The sequence below is a fragment of the Meles meles genome, chromosome 2, assembly GCF_922984935.1.
Source record: "Meles meles chromosome 2, mMelMel3.1 paternal haplotype, whole genome shotgun sequence".
Classification (NCBI taxonomy): domain Eukaryota; kingdom Metazoa; phylum Chordata; class Mammalia; order Carnivora; family Mustelidae; genus Meles; species Meles meles.
Window position 1 is genome coordinate 204,225,235 of NC_060067.1, and position 18,321 is coordinate 204,243,555.

Sequence of the window (18,321 nt, forward strand, 5' to 3'; positions counted from 1 at the left end):
TGACACCTGCTTTGGGGACATAAAGAGTTGCTGGATGTCTCTTGCTTATTTGTCTTATTTTTCTAAACCCATCTCATTATCTTACTTCCTCCAGATAATGTGCAAACCGCCCAGCACATACAGTCAAGCCTTGGAGCACAGGGTCAATTTCAAGCCTGCAGTAACAACAAGCATATGAACAAAAATGCCCCAAACTCTACCTGTTAATCATATGCATAGCACTTTCCATAAAGAAGCCCCAGGAGAACATTTTACTTACTGACAGACAGGGCTTAATCAGAGGGAACACTGGGAGGACATCGGCGGTTAGATCCAGTGGGGGATGGTGCTATCAGTTACTTCTCCAGAAGACGGGTCTAAAACCTCATTCGGTGAAAAAATAAATAAATAAGTAAATGAATAAAACCCCGTTCAATGAAGCAATCTTTCTCTGATCGTTAAACATATGGAGAACGGGACAGAGGACGGGCAGTCATCTATGCACCAGATTCTGTGCTGATACTTTGCCGACGTCGCCGAATTCTCCAGATAACCCTGTCGCAGCTCTTCTCAAGTCACGGAGGGAGCAGAGGCTGCAGGGAGTTAAGGCTGGTAAGGAAGAGGCAGATGTCAGGTGAGTCTGAAGGAAATGGAAGCAGTTCTCCTACCCTGTCTGGGGCAGTTCCCAGCCTTGGAATTCCTTCTTGGTTGGAAACATCCAGACCTGATAACCCAGGCCGTAGGTTTGCTCTTGGAGAGCTGGCCCACTGCTAGGATCTCTGCACTATCTCTGCATAAAACCCAAGCACTCTGGCCTGTGAAGTAGCTCCAGGAACAATCAAGCCTACGAGGTGAGAAGTCAAACTGTATTCCCAACAGTTAGGAGCTAGAGTGAGCAGGGCAGGGACCAGCATCCAAGTCTGAATCATACAAGGCATCATTCGTCTTTTGTGTTGCTCTGCCTGGCTTCTTTTGAGAAGCAAAGCATCTGCTCAGTTTCTCTCCGAGAAGCTTTCTCTCCTGAATGAGCCCGTTTCTCTCCGAGAAGCTTTCTGATGTGTCCGCCGACCCTAAACTCTCCCGTGTGGATGAGAGCATTTCTGAAATGATCAGACACTGTCCCTGGGTTCCATTTGTCCAAATACACATCTTGCTACAGAATTTTGATTGCTGACCAGCTTATATTCAATTCTATTCTGAATTTTGATTGCTGACCAACTTACATTTGATTCTATTCTAGTCTCTAATCTACTGGCATTTTGGTAGTAACGCAATAGTCTATTCTGAAAAAGGAGGAAAAAGCCAATTGCATAGTGAGGTTTAGATTATGTTTGGAAAAAATGGTCAACAAGTATTTTTCTCTTTAATTATTAAAACATTCTAAATACACCCTAAGAAAGAAAGAGAGGAAGGCAAGGCTTAGAGAAGTTGGATATTAGCTTTTGTGTTCAGAAAACAGGCATATTTTTGAGCCCTAAATAAGCACATTATGGAAAGGGGTTTCCCAAAGTTTTAGGCTTCAAGCCTTATTGTTTTCTCACTTTTCTTTTGCCAACTAAAATGTTGTTTAGAATTGATATTGGATAGCGAACAGCTGCAAGTTCTGGCTGAGTGTTTTCCTAGAAATACCAGTTCCAGAAAGAATTTCCACCCGTTTCCCTCTCCCATGAGCCTTCACAGGGGATCAAACTTATTCTTCTCAGAGATCACGGTCCAAATGTTTACCAGGGCAGTCGAGCGCCTGGGAAACAATGCCAGGGTGGTATTTTTAGCTGCTGGTCAAAGGAGAGACCACTTCTGATCTACCCAGTGGGTGAGTGAGGCAGGAAAAGCCCCCATTCCCAATTCAGAAATAGAGGAGCTATTCTGCCGTCTCATGGGAGGACATGCAAGCAAAGGAGAATTTGTTCTCTGTGACAGCAATCACGGACTGGTCTGACTTTTCTTAGAGCTATTTTGGAGAAGGGGGAAGACACAGACACCAGATTAATTAGGCTCTGGATCACTTAGGTTCCATGCAGGAGATTAATGAGAATTCTCACGGGCTTCTTCCAGACTATAGGATTACTGACAATTCCTTAATTTGAGTTTCTTCTATGTCTAGTACAATGTCTTTCATTTGTTGAACTGAGTAAGAGGAAATGACTGAAAACAGACAGGGTTATAATATTAGAGTACTGTGTTCCGTCACTCACTAACCTTAACACAGCATTGCAGCTCGGGGTGGACCGAACATCACTCTGCCCTTAAAGAAGGGAAACGTATTATCATGGGAGATAACCAAATGCAAGCCCTTTGGCTTAGAACACTGGTCCAAAAGAAGGTCTAAACATGTTTTGAGCAGGAAGGACAGATAAGTGTTGCCAGCCAGGCACAACTAAACAGTTACAGTGTTTGGGGAAGGCTGCAAGGCAGCCCTGCATTTTAACACCCTTGCTAATGCTAATTTTGGGGGAAGCTGTATTGTTTGCTGGCACAGCCCTAACCAAGTACCACATGCTGAGTAGCTCTGACAGCCAAAACATCTTCTGTCCACAGCTTGGGAGGCTGGAGGTCTAAGATGAGAGTGTCCCCAGGCTGGTTCCTTCCGAGGACATGAGGGAGAATGTGTCCCAGGTCTCTCCCAGCTTCTGGGGGTTTCTGGTGATCTTTGGTGGTTCCTGGCTTGCAGAAGCATCAGCTTGACCTCGGCCTTCATTGTCACATGGCGTCCTCCCTGTGTGTGTGTGTGTGTCTGTGTCCAAATCTCCCCTTTTTGTAAGGACACTGGTCATATTAGATTAGGTCCCACCCTTCTACAGAGTGGAGTCATCAACATAATTTAACTAATGTGAAGTGTAACTAATTCTATTTCCAACGATAGATTCTATTTCCAAGGAAGGTTTAATTCTGAGGTACTGGGGTTAGGGCTTCGGTATATGAATTTTTAGGGGACCCAATTCAACTATAGCAATGGCACTCAGAGAAATGAAATTTATTTAAAAAAAAAAAGTTACCTTGCTCCTAATCATATCTTGAAGATTTTCTTTTCAATCACTTGCAGCATCTCAAGGCACTACAAAGTAACTTTTTACAGACCAGTCTGGGTCTTCTTTATTTCCTCTCTCTGTGCTCTACAGCAGAAATCTAGAGAACAGAACACTACGCCAGAATCCACAGACCTTGTATCAGTGGAACTGTGGTCGGGGGTCAAGGCTGATGACAACACCCAGCTATTTCACTTTATTTAGAAAAACCTAGATCGTTAAGAATTATGCAATTTATGTAGCTGTTGTTTTCATTATTTTCCTGTGCTATTTAATACTCAGCTATTTAAGAGAAGTGGCCCTGATACTGATCACAAAAATTACAACTGAACATGCCCGCAGGTGCGTTTATCACCTTCCCCGCCTTCCTCTCCCCTGGGCTCCTGTATGTCACCGTCCAGCCAGCTGCCATTATTCTTGACTCTTTCCCCTCATTCCTTTATCGGGTCTTGTTATTATCCTGTTGGCCATTCACTGGTTTTTTTAATCTGTAGCTCAATATCCTTCATTGTTTGGGGAAAATCTGCAAAACTGCCTGCCTTGTTCTCTCTCTATTCTCCACTCCTGAAATTCCACCTTCAGGCCCCTCCCCTTTGTTGCGAGGGTCACTGCCTGTGTCTCTGTGCTGGACTCTCCCATGAGTTCCCCTGACTTATTTGTCAACTCAGTGAGTCTCTCTTCAGATGCATCTAATCTTTTTGATCTTTCAACAATGAAGTTCAGCTACTGTATTGTTTTTCTTATTTCACTAGGTTCTCTTTTCAAGTCTACCAGATTTTTTCTTCTTTAATGTTATGACCCTTTAAGGCATTTTCAAAATTTTATACCTTTAAGCACGGTAAGTGTTATGGGTTGAACGGTGCCCCCCTCTCTCAAGATGTAAATCTTAATGTCCAGATGTGGCCTTCTTTGGAAACAGGATTGTGGCAGATGGAACTAGTTAAGCTGAGGTCATGATGGAGTAGGGTGGGTCCCTAATCCAGTAGGACTGGCGGTATCCCAGGAACAGAGGCATGTAGAGACACAGGGACACACACAGGAGAGTGACATGTGATGACCAAGGCCCACAATGAGCCTATGTGGTTGTGACCTAAGGAATGCCAGAGGTCATCAGCAAACCACCAGGAGTACGCAGAGGCAAGAGAATTCCCACACAGGCTTCCGAGGAAGCGTGCCAACACCTGCTTTCCACACTTCTAGCTTCCAGGACTATGAGACAATGCCTTTCTGCTGTTTGGGGCTCCCCAGTTTGAGGCATGTTGTTACGGCAGCATGAAGAAACTAATCCAGTGCAGATGGTTATTTCATAAAGTGTGGCTGACGGGTTCCATTGGTAAAGTTCTTGCCAGTCAACTTTGGCCATTTCTTCTTTCTGCAGACTTTTGCTAATAAGATTATGTTTGCTTTCTTCTTTCTGCAGACTTTGCTAATAAGATTATGTTTGCTTACATGTTCATTTATTCTCAGGAGTTACACATTTTCTTTGCGAAATTATCTGTAAGAATTCTTTGAGACTTGATGAAGGAGTATTCTTTATTTATTTATTTATTTGAGACAGAGAGAGAGAGAGAGACAGAGACAGCACAAGTGGGGAGGAGAAACAGATATCCCACTGAGCAGGGAGCCTGATGCTGGGCTTGATCCCAGGACCCTGGGATCATGACCTGAGCCAAAGACAGACACTTCACCAACTGAAGGATTCACTTCTGCTGCAAAACTGGAGGCATGGTGGGGGGGGGGGGGGTGACAGGGAGGGTTTGCTAGCACTAGCCCGCAACCACTTTAGAAAAATTCAGCATGGCTTAAGTTTTTTTCCAACCACCTAATTTTCTCTGCAAAACTAAAAAGGGTGCTCCTGCAGTTATGAGCCTCAGGGATGGGCTCCCCCTTTCTGTTTAATGTCAGGCAGCATGGACAGGTTTCCTTCTGCTCCAGGCACTGCCAGCAAAATCCTCTGGAGCCCCACCCTCACGGCGGGGTCCCTCTCAAACTCTCCACTGGTGGGGCCTTTGTCTCCTCGTCCCACCCTCCTGGGTCCTGAAGAGGGAGGCTCAGGTTTGCCATTTGGCAAACCCTTTGAGGGCGAATCTGCTGAATAGTCCCCTTGATTCCCTTCATCTGTGGCTCCACTTGAATTTGGGCCTGATATTTTTTATCTTGTCATTTCACCGATGCCTTTTAAATGGTCTTTAGATTATCGTACCCAGCATCTTCAGTTTTTTAAGTGGAAGGGTCAACGCCAATAGCAGACCAGTGCGAAGGCTGGAATCCCCGTGGCCCATCAGTCTACAAGTCCCGCTGACTGTCCCTCTCAAGTCTTCTCGAGCTCCATGGTGATGAGACTCTGTAACATCTGAGCTGCTTGGCGCTTCTCATCTCCCTCTCTTCCAGCCTCTCCTCCACATGGCACTGCAGGGCCCTTTCAAAATCAGAAAGTCTGTGCCCTCTGCAAAACATGCCCTTGGCTCCAGGTTCCATCAAAGTCCAAATGCCTGAGCCCGACTCCTCAGGAGCTGGTTCTGGGTGGGGCCTTCAATTTCCCAACCTCCCTGCACTCTGCTGAACCACAGAGTGGTCTTGTACTTAACTACACGTTCTCGTCTTTGGTGCCACTCCCTGCACTTTGGGTCTCTGTTCCGGAAGAGGGATGAGATTCCATCCCCCTCCCCAAGATTTTACTTATTACTTGACACAGAGTGAGAGCACAGGTAGGGGGAGTGGCAGGAGAGGCAGAGGAAGAAACAGGCTCCCCACTGAGCCAGGAGCCTGACCAGAACTCGATCCCAGGACCCCAAGATCATGACCTGAGCCAAAGGCAGACGCTTAACTGACTGAGCCACCCACACGCCCCACGAGATTCTTTTTTAACTAAATGAAACATGTGGATCCAGAATCATTGAAAGTGTTCTTGGCTGTTGACTCAGACCACATCTCCATTCAGGAGGCTTCCCATGGGGTGCTCCTGCTTAGAACCACCCAGAGCCACCACGGCGGGTGTCACCGTACCGTCCCCGCGTGTCCGAATGGGGACCTGCCTCAGCAGACTGTAGAGAAACTGCTGCGGGATCAGGTCTCTGCACTCAGCCCTTACAGAGACAAGGACAGCACAAATCTCTAGTTTCTTGACTGTTGCTACTGCACAAGCTGACTCACTTGGGCAGTACCCTGGCCACCAGAGGATACTAAAACAGCTTCTGACTCTGTGTGTGATAAACAAAGGCTGAAAAATATTTTTCACCGTGTGTGTGCACACAACACACACACACACGTGTAAGTAGGTGTTTAACTTCTGCGTATGGTGTGGTGTTCTCCTGCATTCAAGCTATAATGAAGGCATTCCAGGTTGCACATTAACTGCTATTGATTTATGCCCTAAAACGCATGTTATTTCTATTAGGGACTGTAAGAAAACGTGGATGGTCTTGCCTGTTATCTGCTATGACGCCAGCAGAGGGAGCAGGTGAGTACCACCCGTGGATGTGATCTTTGTATCCCCATGTAGGTACCATTTCTAGCAGGTTTCCATTTAAACTTTTATGGTAGTCAAGCAAGGCTTTTTGAGCTATAAATTTAAAAAGATCACTGAAATATGCACCTGGATTCTGGGAGAAAGTGAGCGGTATTTCTTCTTCTGCAAATAATCTACTAGAAGTGTGTTAGGACTTTCACAAACCACCGTTGAGAGAGAGAGAGAAAGAAAGATATCTATATCTATCTGTAAGTAGATAGAGAGATGATAGATAGATAGATAGATAGATAGATATTAGATACATTTTTTTTCTTGAGGGAAACAGACACCAGGAACTAGGATCTTAATGCCAATATAAATGTCTCTTTACAGGCTTTGTACTATTTGCTTCCTTTCATTTTTTTTTCTTTTGTATCAGTCTTTCTTGGAATTTAGACACTTTCTTTGAGATAAAAACATTCTGGGAAGTAAAGTTTAATACTAACAGAGCACCAAAGAAATTGAGGTAGTGTTTAAGACAAAAAGTGGAGCATATACGAATATTATTAGGAGAGACGTAAATCATCAGTTGATAGCCATACTTAAGTTGACCAAGGAACAAGAATGGCCTGGAGTTATTTTTATACACTTGAATGCAAACATCACTGCCTTTTATGCATAACTATTTATTATATTTCTAATGCAGTTCTTCAGAAACTATATATAATTCTTCAAAAATGAGTTTTTATACTTATAACTCCATAATCAAGCCTAATTTCCCACAGGAAGATTTTTTTATATCAAGTCAGTCAGGCAGGCAGGAATACCAAAAGCAAGTCACGTGCTTTTATTTTTTTACTCTTTTGACATAAGCAAATTGATTTATGTTAACCTATAACCAAGAGAGATAATATATCTTCATGTAAAAAGCACATATGACATTTTTATCTCTTATTTTAAAAGGTTTCTCATAATTAAGATAAAAATTTTATAAATTTAGATTAAACAAAGATTAATCAAGATGGCAGTAAGCCACTTTCAAAGGAAAATTCATTCTGAGAGAAATGCATATAGTCCTTTAGTAGAATGGTTATGACAAAGAGACCGTGCACATTACCCGTGAGGAAAGAATTTGAATTCTCTAAAGCCTCATTTAAATGAATTTAGGAGCATTTAATATAAAAATTATAAGCCTACCTCAAAATCTCTCGTGAGCCATTGTGTTAGTCAAAGGAAAGAGCCTATTGATTTTATATTGGTCATGAGTAAAGAAAATGTTCAGCATTTTTTTTTTCCTATGGGGAGAAAACAGAACTCAGAATTGCTGGCAAAAATATTATCAAGCTAATACACTCATCTACTGTTTTAGAATTTCATCCACTGACTTTTTAAAGTTTGACTTGTATCTTGACCTTTTGGGCATTTTTTTTTTTGATAAGAAGATAAAATACTCCATAAAAATATTAGAGAATGAAAATATTTTAAAATCAAACAGCATTTGCGATAACTTTATTTAACAGGAGAATTACATAAACTAAAATATTCCTAAAAATTTAGGGAATTTATGATGAAATCTTAAAAAAAATAGTTATTTGGATATCTCCCAAACTTCCAACAAACAAAAAACTTTTTCTCTTCAATCTTTAAAGCTACCTATAATGGACAACGTGGCCTTTAAAAAATGAAGCATTTGTTAGCAGATGCTATGCTGGTTCACGGCCATGCAGACTATAAAAGATTCAGAATCTTTTAAGTTTCCTTAAAAAATGATCTGTCCTCTCTCAATGTCTTTCAGATAGCATTTCATAGCAAATATCTGCTAAGCTAGAAGGAATGAGTATTTGGTACCTTTTTAATTGAGCTACGCTGAGTAAGAATGACAGCCACCCAAGAAGTCACGTGCAAGGGATTTTTCTGCTGTGATTAAATCTGATTTTTCCATGGGTATGACCCTCTCCCCAAGAACCTCTGTGGTCCTCTGTCAAACAGAAGCGAGGCAGCTGCAAGCAGACAGATAATTGTCACAGATAAGGCTGATGCTATCTGGGCCTCGGCCCTCTGGTCCTAGCGCTTACTTTGTCTGCTCTGCGAATGAAAACAGGTCTGGTAATGCAGGGGAAGTGGCTGTTTCCCAGGAAAGGAAATTGCCTGAAAACACATCTGGCAAAGGGCTTTTTCTCCTCCTCCCGCAGGCAGATCCTTATTTTAACAAAATATACATTTGCTCACCTTCTACCAAGGGGAATTCTACGCAGCCAGTGCCCCCATTCTAAGCAGGAGGCATTTAATTCATTCTCTAAACAAATGGGCCAGTTATTTTATGTCCCATGCTACTTATATTTGATTGGACAGGAAACTGTGCTACACTAAGCATCATACCTCATTTCAGAACCGTGGGTATTCTACAAGGTAACTCATCCTCTGCTATCTACATCCGATGAAACCAAAGAGGCAAAGAAAGAAGAAAACCAACCCGTAATGCCAGGAAATTGAGAATGTAGCTAGAATGTATATATAAAGCTTAACTGACACAGTTAGAGAATTGGTGGGATTTCCAGAGATTCCGTCCTAAGCTAGTTCACACAATTTGATTTTAAGTCTGCACGGATGTGTGCACTTCTGAGAGGGCTTCTCCTGCTCACAGACACCGGAAGTCCAGCAGACTGAAGCGGGCACCTTGTGGGCTCCACACACAACCCAGGAGTTCTAGCTCAAGACGACCAAAGGCGACAAGAACTCTCTGGCGGTGAAATGGAGTCCGTCACTGGGGACGTGTATTTGCCACACAGGGGTGACCGCCACGATGAAATGCCCTTCTGAGGACACTACAGCTTTGTCATGCTAAAATCAGGTAAAAATATTGCTTCAAATTCTTAAATGTATCACTATTAACGGAGAAGAAAGGCCCAGAGACACAATGGGCTGTGGGATCCTTATCGCCTCCTTTCACTGAGCCTTGATTTCTGTATCTATCATGGCAGCAAGACTTACCCTCCCAGGGGGAGAGAGAGAGAGAGAGAGAGAGTGAGTGTGTGTGTGTGTATTCATAGTTATACTTGTTTTTCTTTTCTTTCTGTCTTTATGGTAACTTGAAGGGCCTTTTCTTTGGCATTTTTCCCCCCAAATCTCATGGCCGGGAATTATCTGTCAGGTTCAAGATTTAATGGTAGATCAACATGATTAGCAACTCAAGAGAGAGGCATAACCAAAGATTTTGCAAATGGCTCTAGATTCTATTGGTAGATAAGGTTCAATTCAACATATATTGAAATCAAGTAAAAATAAACATCTTCCACAAAACTTATAAAGTGCTTATAAACTTATAAAGTGCTTATAAACTTATAAAGAAATCACTATAGAGCAAGCCTGCTTTTCGAAAGCTGAAATACTGAAATACTGATGTCCGTCCGTCCGTCCTTCCTTCCTTCCTTTCTTCCTTCCCTCCCTTCCAGTCACGGCTTCTTTTTTAAGCTCTTATTCATTACTATATACAATTTGGAAATAAAAGTAGCAAAAATAACTTTCCCTAACAACAATTTTATGTCCACTGAACTTTCTAATGGTTTTCCCTGTACACTGAACATTAAATTGTACATAAACACGTTGACTGATTTCATTTAGCCGGTTTCTAAAAAGCCAGGGAAAGGGAGGGAGACGGGCCAATGTTCCCGAAGCCCCTTCTGGCTCCGGCATGCCAGGCAGGCGCCTGAGTGTCTTGAGTGTGCCTGTCTCCCCACAAATGGCCAAAAATCGAAACAGAACGTCCCCAGCTTCATTTATTAGGGTATTTCAGTTCTGCGAGTCCCTCCTATAGCAACATAGCACTTTCCAAAAATTAAGCCCACGCAGGCCAAGTGAGCCTGCCCCAGTCTCTGTGCCTGAGGCAGGCAGGCAGTGCTAGGATGGAAGTGTTCCGCTCTGGGTGGTGGTGAGCAGAGCAGGCAGGAGAGGGCTCTGGAGGATCCGGGCAGACAGGACGCAGAAGCCTTGGGCTCAAAGGTTCAGCAGATATGGGAGATGCATGTGCCTCTTAGCACCTGAGTACTTTCCATGTGTTTTCCAGTCAGAGATGGGCTTCTCAGAGCACACATCTGCCAGCTACACCCACTGGGACTTTGAAAGCTCAGAAAGCTCTACTCCTCCCTCTCCCTGGCCTAGTGAGTCCCACTTCCATCCCTTGATTTAACAATGTAATCACCAGCTGAATCCTGAATGATACCCGGCTCACTCGACAACAGCAGAGAGCACAGGGGCCAACTCGAAAACGCCGTCTGGCAGTCCATGCCTCACTTTGCACTGTTCCAAAGCTGGGATCCCTTTTTGGTTTCGGGGTCCCTGAGACACCATTCCAACACAGCCCAGTGTCTGGGAGCTTCTGACATGGCTCTGGGTGACCTGGGGCCTCTGGAAGGTTGTGGTAGCTCAGACTCCATGATCCAGACAGAAGTGGATCTCCATCTACATGGACCTCCATCAGGAGGGGACAGGGAGGTCACGAACAATGGGAGAACCTCTGGCACTTCCCACGCATTAGAGCTTTTGTTCCACAAACTGAAGCATGCTCAGAGTTCTTTGTCATGATGACTTTTTTTTTCCAGCAATAGTTAAACATGGTCTTTCTGGTACATCAAACATGATTTACCTTGTTTTAGCAAAATGCAAGGAGAACTTGAGACTGCCCGATAGAAAATAAATGGGAGCCTCCAAAATTTCAGCTGATGACATTCAGTATGGGGGAGAAAACAAACATTATTAAGAAAATAAATAATACCACACACAGCTGTCTGGCAGAACTATTTGGGAAAAAAAATGGTTGGGCAGGAAGGCAACTTTTGGGAAGGCTGTAATAATATTTCTCATTTCATAGCTTCGTCTGCCTTTGCTATCCCATTGGCAGGGTACTGAAGAAAACTCGGGATTCTCTTTGAAAATGAACAGTTAACAATAGTTCTGAGCAGCGCAGTCAAGTCTCTCTTCAGTGTGGAGGGGGATCTGGGCTGGGCTCAGCCTGTTACACCACCCCCCACCCCCGCCCCGGCTCCGGGCTCGGGCAGGAGCAGTCACACAGCTACCAGGGAACCACCACAGTGGGCCGGTCTGTGGCCCAGAGCTGGAGGCTTGGCTGTAGCTCCTGCTCCTCGGTGCTCCCCACCCGGATCTGCCACTGCCTTCTAGGGCCTCCTACTGGCTTCCCTAAGTTACTGCCGGGGCCTTGCAGATCCTCTCCCCAGCTCCATTACGGACTCTTACAGTTCTGTGGGCGGTGCTGACGCCAAGAACATCCCCACGGTTCTGGTGTGTTGCCCACGGCGGGCCCGGCACAAGCGTGATGTCTGCTCTGTACCAGAGTCCCGTTTCCAAGCGCACCTTCCTGGCCTTGCATTTAGATCCAGCTTCAAAGTGGAGCTTTCTTTTTGATCAAAGGTTCTTGCCCCTTTCTCAAGTCCCTTCTTCCCGGCTGGTCCTGTGGTTCTCAATTCTTCCAGAAGCCATGCCGCAATCTGAGGCATGGGACAGTTGCTGTGCATTCAGAATGGCCTCACTCCCCGTGCCACATCCCCACGCCGGCAGACTCCGCTAGGTTCTAAATCAGGGCCAGCAAACAGCAGCCCGTGGTCTGGTTGAAACGGCCAGGGAGCTAAGACCGATTTCAATGTCTTCAAATGGTTGAAATTCACATTTCAACTGGCGTCCATCTCTGGGGTCCACAAATAAAGCTTGGCTGGAACACAGTCACCCTCCCCCACCCATGGATTGTCCACAGCCACGGTTAACGCTATGACAGCAGAGTTGAGTAGCTACGAGAGATGCGACGGCCCGCAGAGCCTACGATGTTAGGCAACCCATCTATCTGACCCTTTACAGAAACAGTTCGCCATCCCCCGGTCTAAGCAGAACTTGCCCACAGCTCTCTAATAATTAATAATTTCCATTTAGGAACCTATGAGGAGCTGCTCCGAGCACATTCTGACCTGGAAGGGACAGATAAGGAAGCATCCACGCCCCTGCCTGTGTGGTCCGTGCCCCAGCAGCAGCGTCTCCTTTCTGGATGCTCCCCCAATCCCTCCTCTCACCACACCCTATTAGTTGATAGGTCGCTCCCTCATTCTCGTCTGAAGCACTGGCGCGTTATTGTCCATCCCCAGCACCCAGCAGAGGGTCTGGTACAACCACTAGACTGGAAGTACTTGCCATACAACGTCCTCCTGCAGCGACGTTCTAAGACCACCTCACTAGCCTGGAGGGCGGCCGAGCCACTTTTCAAATGGGGAACACCCTTAGAACAAACAGTGTGCACCCGATGTTTCTGCTTCACGTTCACAGCATAATAACACAGTTCCAATACCGAGTGGTGGAAGAAGAGCTTTCCATTGAACAGAAAGGACGGACAAAATGATACCAGTCTGCATCATCTCAATCCTAGAAGGCACCACAGAGAAAGAATCATTTAGTTTTTCAAGGGAGCTGAGGCTTAGAGAAGTTAGCATTTGCCTCAGGTCTCAGGGCTTGTCTTCAGAGCCTACATGCCTCCCCCTACAGTTAGTAGTGGGAATGGGTGCATTTTCTTTAATTTCCTCCTTCAGTGGAAACCATGTACCAGCATCATGCTGGAATTAACAACCTCTTCTGCTCTAGGACCCTCCCCGAGCACAAGTTCTAGATTTCCCAAGTGACAGAACCCTCTGGAAGTCTGGCCAAGTCTCTGAAACCCTTCTCAGAAAATGACATGAGCTACTTTATTCGGACATTAAGTAACAAGATCTGGGGGTGAGTCTGATGACAAGGTAGTGACAGCTTGAGACACAGTAACAAGATCAACCATAGTTTCTACTAATAAAAAGCCACAGATACTCACCACTGTTGCCTATGACCTAAGCCATAGTTAAAGGAGAGGCTATATCTCAGTTACAGTTTGGTAAAAAAATGAAGACATATATTTCTGCCATCGAGGTTCATGAACCCCTTGAATTCTGTCTGTGGAGCTCAGGTTAAGAACCCCGGCTGTAGAAGTAACCTGGGAGCCGGCCCATGCAGAGGAGGGATGCTCTTAAAGGTCGAATGAGGGCGTTTCAGGAAAACAGAATTCACAACACAAATTCCAGGAGCACCCAAGAATTAAAATCATAGGTCTGGAATGCTCTGCAAGCTGCTCGTGCATGATTTCGACTGACTCTGAATTCCATGGGTAGTCTGGTCCGTCCGGTCAGGGTAAGATACGCTTCCGCAGATGGGGAAGAACAGAGCCCACGCGCTGAGATACAAACAGACTGCGGAGAAGACTCTGAGGCTTTCCCCAGGCACACTCTGGCCGGTTAGCATACTGTTAATCCCTAAAGTACTAAGTTTTAGTTATTAAAGGAAGTCACCCAGGGGACCGACAGAGCCATAGAAGTGAAAGAGAAAAATCTTGGGAGTTAATGCAACACTGGAATTTTACAGATAAGAACAGTAGAGTTCGATGAAAAAAGAGAGGTGATGTGCCTGAGCCCAACACAGAGTGGGGCTGATTTAACTGATCCTGGAAAAAAAAATTACAGCATTACAGAATGATGAGATCTGAGCAAATCCTGATCTAAAACAGAAAAAGTCTGTGTTCCTCTTATTTAAATTCTGATTTCTCTGTGTATTGTAATTTGATGGACCATTAATCTGTCCAGTGTATTTTACTTCGAATACTGAAGCGGATATCTTGTTTAAAAGATGAAGTGTCAGGGCTCAGAAACTGGTTTTCCCAGCATGATTTAATAAACTGCAATATTCCTATCTGACGCTTTTAAAGGGATATTTTGTGTATGTAGCTAATAGTTAAAAAATCAAGAAATACCAACGAAAACTATTTTTTCCCTGTGAAAAGGCAGAGGCTTTACAAGAGCAAGTCTTCTTCCTCTTTGTTTGTAATAACAAAAATAAACCAAAGTCCTGACATATTTGCAGTATTTTTATTCCTAAAGGAAAAAACAGGAACTTTCATTGTACTTTAAAGTTATTACCCCCAATATGTTACCAGCTAAGCACTGTGAGGCCAGCCTCAGACACAAGAGACCTGCTGCTCTCTCTAGGAAATGCCCCATTAGGGTGGTGCCTCTGAAACACTCAGGGGTCCTGTCACTGATCGGTTTTTCCCAGAGGGTTTCGGCAGCATATAGCCCTGGCTGAACAGCACACATCATGCTCGGATTTTTCCTGTTGCCTGGCTAGTGACCCCCTACAGGAAGATAGCAGACACGCCGGAGGGCGGAGCAGCTCACTACACATGTCTGGCTGCTCTTATCAACTTATCATATAAGGAAAGGAAAGTGATTGATTCGGATCCTGACACCGCAGAATCTGGGGGAAGAGAAACAAAGCAGCATTAAGGCTGATCTGTAGAGTGACTACAGTCCTCAGGAGTGAGCAGGGTTATTTGTTCGGCTGCCATCTGACAGTTCCCTGCAGCACCGACCCACCGGAGGGAAGACAGCACTCACGATCAAGTTCCTGCTGGAAAAGGAGGGAAGAGACTCCCACTGATGGTCCTTAAACCGTGGCCGCAGAGCCCTGCATCTGAGAGGGCAGCTTAGGACCGGGATTCCCATGTGCCTTCGAGTTTGCTAAGCTGCTGGTTTATTACCAAAAGAAAGGAAGAATGTGGCAGATTGTTTTCTTTACTTTGGGCTGTGATCTTGTCCTAGCCGCAGCCTATAACAACTTTCGGAGAAGCATGGACAGCATCGGGAGGAGGCAGTATCAGGTTCAGCACGGAGCCTGCAGCTACACCTTCCTCCTGCCAGAGACAGACAACTGTCGCTCTTCCAGCTCCTACGTGCCCAATGCCGTGCAGAGGGACGCACCGCTAGATTACGACGACTCGGTGCAGAGGCTGCAAGTGCTGGAGAACATCATGGAAAACAACACTCAGTGGCTGATGAAGGTAGGAAAAAAAATCATTTTTACTTGGTGAACTGCATGAAGCTAATAAGAGCAGCCCAGTTTAAAAAGGTTGGGGGAGGCAAAGAGCACAGGAGAGAGAGAGAGAGACAGTGGCTATTAACTTCGAATGAATTATCCTTTCTTTGACTCTATCCCAGGGTGTAAAGCAGTCCTGGGTGGGAAGTGAAAAGGATTATTTGAGAAAAATGCCAGAATCCATAAAGAGATCTCCAAGTTCAGAATCTTCATTTAATAAAGTAGAGAAAGTGCACGTCTCTGCAAAACGTGTAGGCTGTGTTGTTTGTGTAAGTGGTTTAAACTCAGCAACACCCATTGCCAGGGATGTTATAAAGTGGTTTCAGGCGCGGGGGTGCGGGGGAGGGAAGCTGTAAGCAAGAGCGGTGCCAGAGCCAGGAGCCAGGAAAAACGTGACAATCATGCTAATTACTGACATAACGGATGGAGTAAAGTGCTTTACCAATTTCCTGAATTTATTTACTAAAATAGATTGTGACTCTTGGTAAATGAGAGGAAATTTAATAAAGCAGACTTTATGTTTCTCAGAACCTGCGGGCTTTACCCTGAAGGGTTTGTCGGTTTGTCAATGGGGTACTTTTCACATGCGTCCCAGGGTATGTCCGGCCCCCAGCCCCTCGGCTGCAGCAGCAGGCTGGGGGTGTCGCCCCACGGGGACGGGCGCACAGGGCATTCTGCCACGGCTCTGCCATGACAAGATGGTCATGTTCGCAGGGCTACGATGATACACAGTGTCACAGATGTTTCATAGAGAGTTTGACCCAAACAGGATATGGAAAGCTCAGTTTTTCTTTTACCAGTGATGATTTTCCTCATGTACATGTGGGGAGTGTTCCTACAAAACCCAAAGTCTCCCTGAAATTTTTCTTGATATGGAATATAAATATATACATATATACATATATATTCTAAAAGAGGCTTAAACAAGTTGCATAAATAGATTAATCATTAAATATTATACTGACAGTACATCACGGTGCTTACAGAGTAGAGAAGGTACTATTTACTGAGCTAATTCACTTCATTCAAGACCTTGCCCCAGAAGGAATTCTCAGCCTTTCATTTCCCCATAAACTTTCTGTTAGGATATTTTATCTTAATCTTAGAATAGATCTTGGCTCCAAATCTGTGTTTCTCATTAGCTGTCCTACCTTCAGAGAGGAAATGACCAAGTTATGACTTGAGTCTAAGCTGGAATGAATGAGTGCCCTCAGCGCTGCGTTCCCTGCAACCAAGCAGCCGCTTCAGTGCAGACACAGAAAACAACACACACTTACCAGAAAGGTCTGCTGTGTGATACACAACTCGTTCCTAATCATCTTTGAAGGCACTGGCCCTTCTGGGCAAATTCTCCCCCCAGGTTTTCCTCTTTTCCTAAGAAGGTCCCTGTGGTGTGCGCTTTTAAAATCTTCAGTAAATCATGCATGTGCATAAAAAAGAAGCTGTTCATTCACAGATGTACTTAAAAAAAAAAAAATACGCAGCAACACAACTGCACCCTAAAGGTGTCCTCACTCCGACACCCCATTTCTTTTTACATTGTCACGTTCACGCTGAACCCTCTCTCTCCGTCCACTGTGGTTATGCCAGGGCTAACAGCCGTGGTGAGAGATGAAAGATACATCATACATAGTAAACACCCTAATCTGCCCGGCTGGTAAATCATCTCTTAAAATAAACAGTCAAGAAACCTGAAAGAATGTTTTGCCAAATGCAAGACTGCTTAAATTGCATTTGCTTAATAAAGCCCACAGTAAGCACACCTGAAAAACTCCATGGGCAAGGCTCATATTTCTTTCTGAGATAAACAGCCGCCTTTTCTTGGATCTTTGAGACACAGTTTAAAGAAGGAAAGGGGCAAGAAATTCTACATGAAGAGACCAACATTTTTTCCCTTCCTGGTTCAATTAGTAAATATTTGAACAGGGGCACAATGGCATTTCCAGACTCCTTTTTTAGCTATCTAGCTAAATTGTCACCGAGAATGATGTCATGTTTATCTTTTCATCAGCTCAGCACCTGTTCACCTGGCCTATCTGGGTGATGCGCACCTGAGAGTTTGTGTTCACCCACTCTGGTCACAGGCTTCTCGTTTGGGAATGAAAGCAAAAAAAAAAAAAAAAGCAAATATGAAACCTGTTTAAAGTGGTTAAATGTAACCTCTTTGCTTGTTTTTTATTGCTGTGTTTTGTCACCTGTGATAATAAACACTGCTTTTCTCATAAGGGACAAAATAATATATAATAGGATGATAGATAAGCCACAGGTTTAAAGGTTCAACATCACAATCTAACTAGATGGCTAGACTATCCCCGAGAGAAAAAGCACAATTCTGTGTTTTTCATTGTTTCTCATATTTCCTTTTCTTTAGGACTGTTGGTTTTTTGTTTTTTTTTTTCAATGTTTTCATATTTCCTTTCTCTTCCTGATCAACACTAAAAATTAGAGGGGTCTGTGGGGGGTGGCAGAGTGGGAAACCTTTAAGATCTTAAAAAAAGTTCTTAAGAGGGAAAATAAGACCAAGTTTCTGATTGATTTCAGGGCAGATGACTAGCAGTTTGTCTCCTGAGCGGCAAGCATTGCCTAGGGAGCTTGGACCAAGAAAGCCGTTTTGCAATCATCAAAAGATGCCACACTGCCCCTTTAATCTGCCAGGCAAAGGAAGTGTCGGGCTTCTGAATGAGTGCAGAGTAATATGAATGAACAATGCAGGGAGGGCTCACTTTCTGCTCAGTGGTTAAACAAGGATAAGATAAATGCATGACAGTTTACCAAATACAACACAATGACCTAAAAAAACAGTGTAAGTCACAGTCCCCTGCTAACCCTGCAGCTATGCTAAACCTCTGCCCCAGTGATACTAAACTCACTTTATAAAAACTGACAAATAACTTAGCAAAGTGGATTTCATCTTGCATGGAG

General features: G+C 44.4%; 2 protein-coding genes across 7 annotated transcripts in view; one reads left to right on the forward strand and one right to left on the reverse strand.

The window, feature by feature from the left end:
- Positions 1-18,321, reverse strand: part of MCPH1 (microcephalin 1) — a 243,787-nt gene that overhangs the window by 62,208 nt on the left and 163,258 nt on the right. The gene's annotated exons all lie outside the window — the stretch shown is intronic.
- The window catches only part of ANGPT2 (angiopoietin 2), a 54,161-nt gene continuing 50,356 nt past the window's right edge, over positions 14,517-18,321 (forward strand). For both annotated transcript variants that reach the window (XM_045997197.1, XM_045997198.1), the window contains exon 1: positions 14,517-15,364. In XM_045997197.1, the coding sequence (XP_045853153.1) occupies positions 15,080-15,364 (285 nt within the window). In that variant the 5' untranslated portion in view covers positions 14,517-15,079. The remainder of the gene's footprint in view (positions 15,365-18,321) is intronic.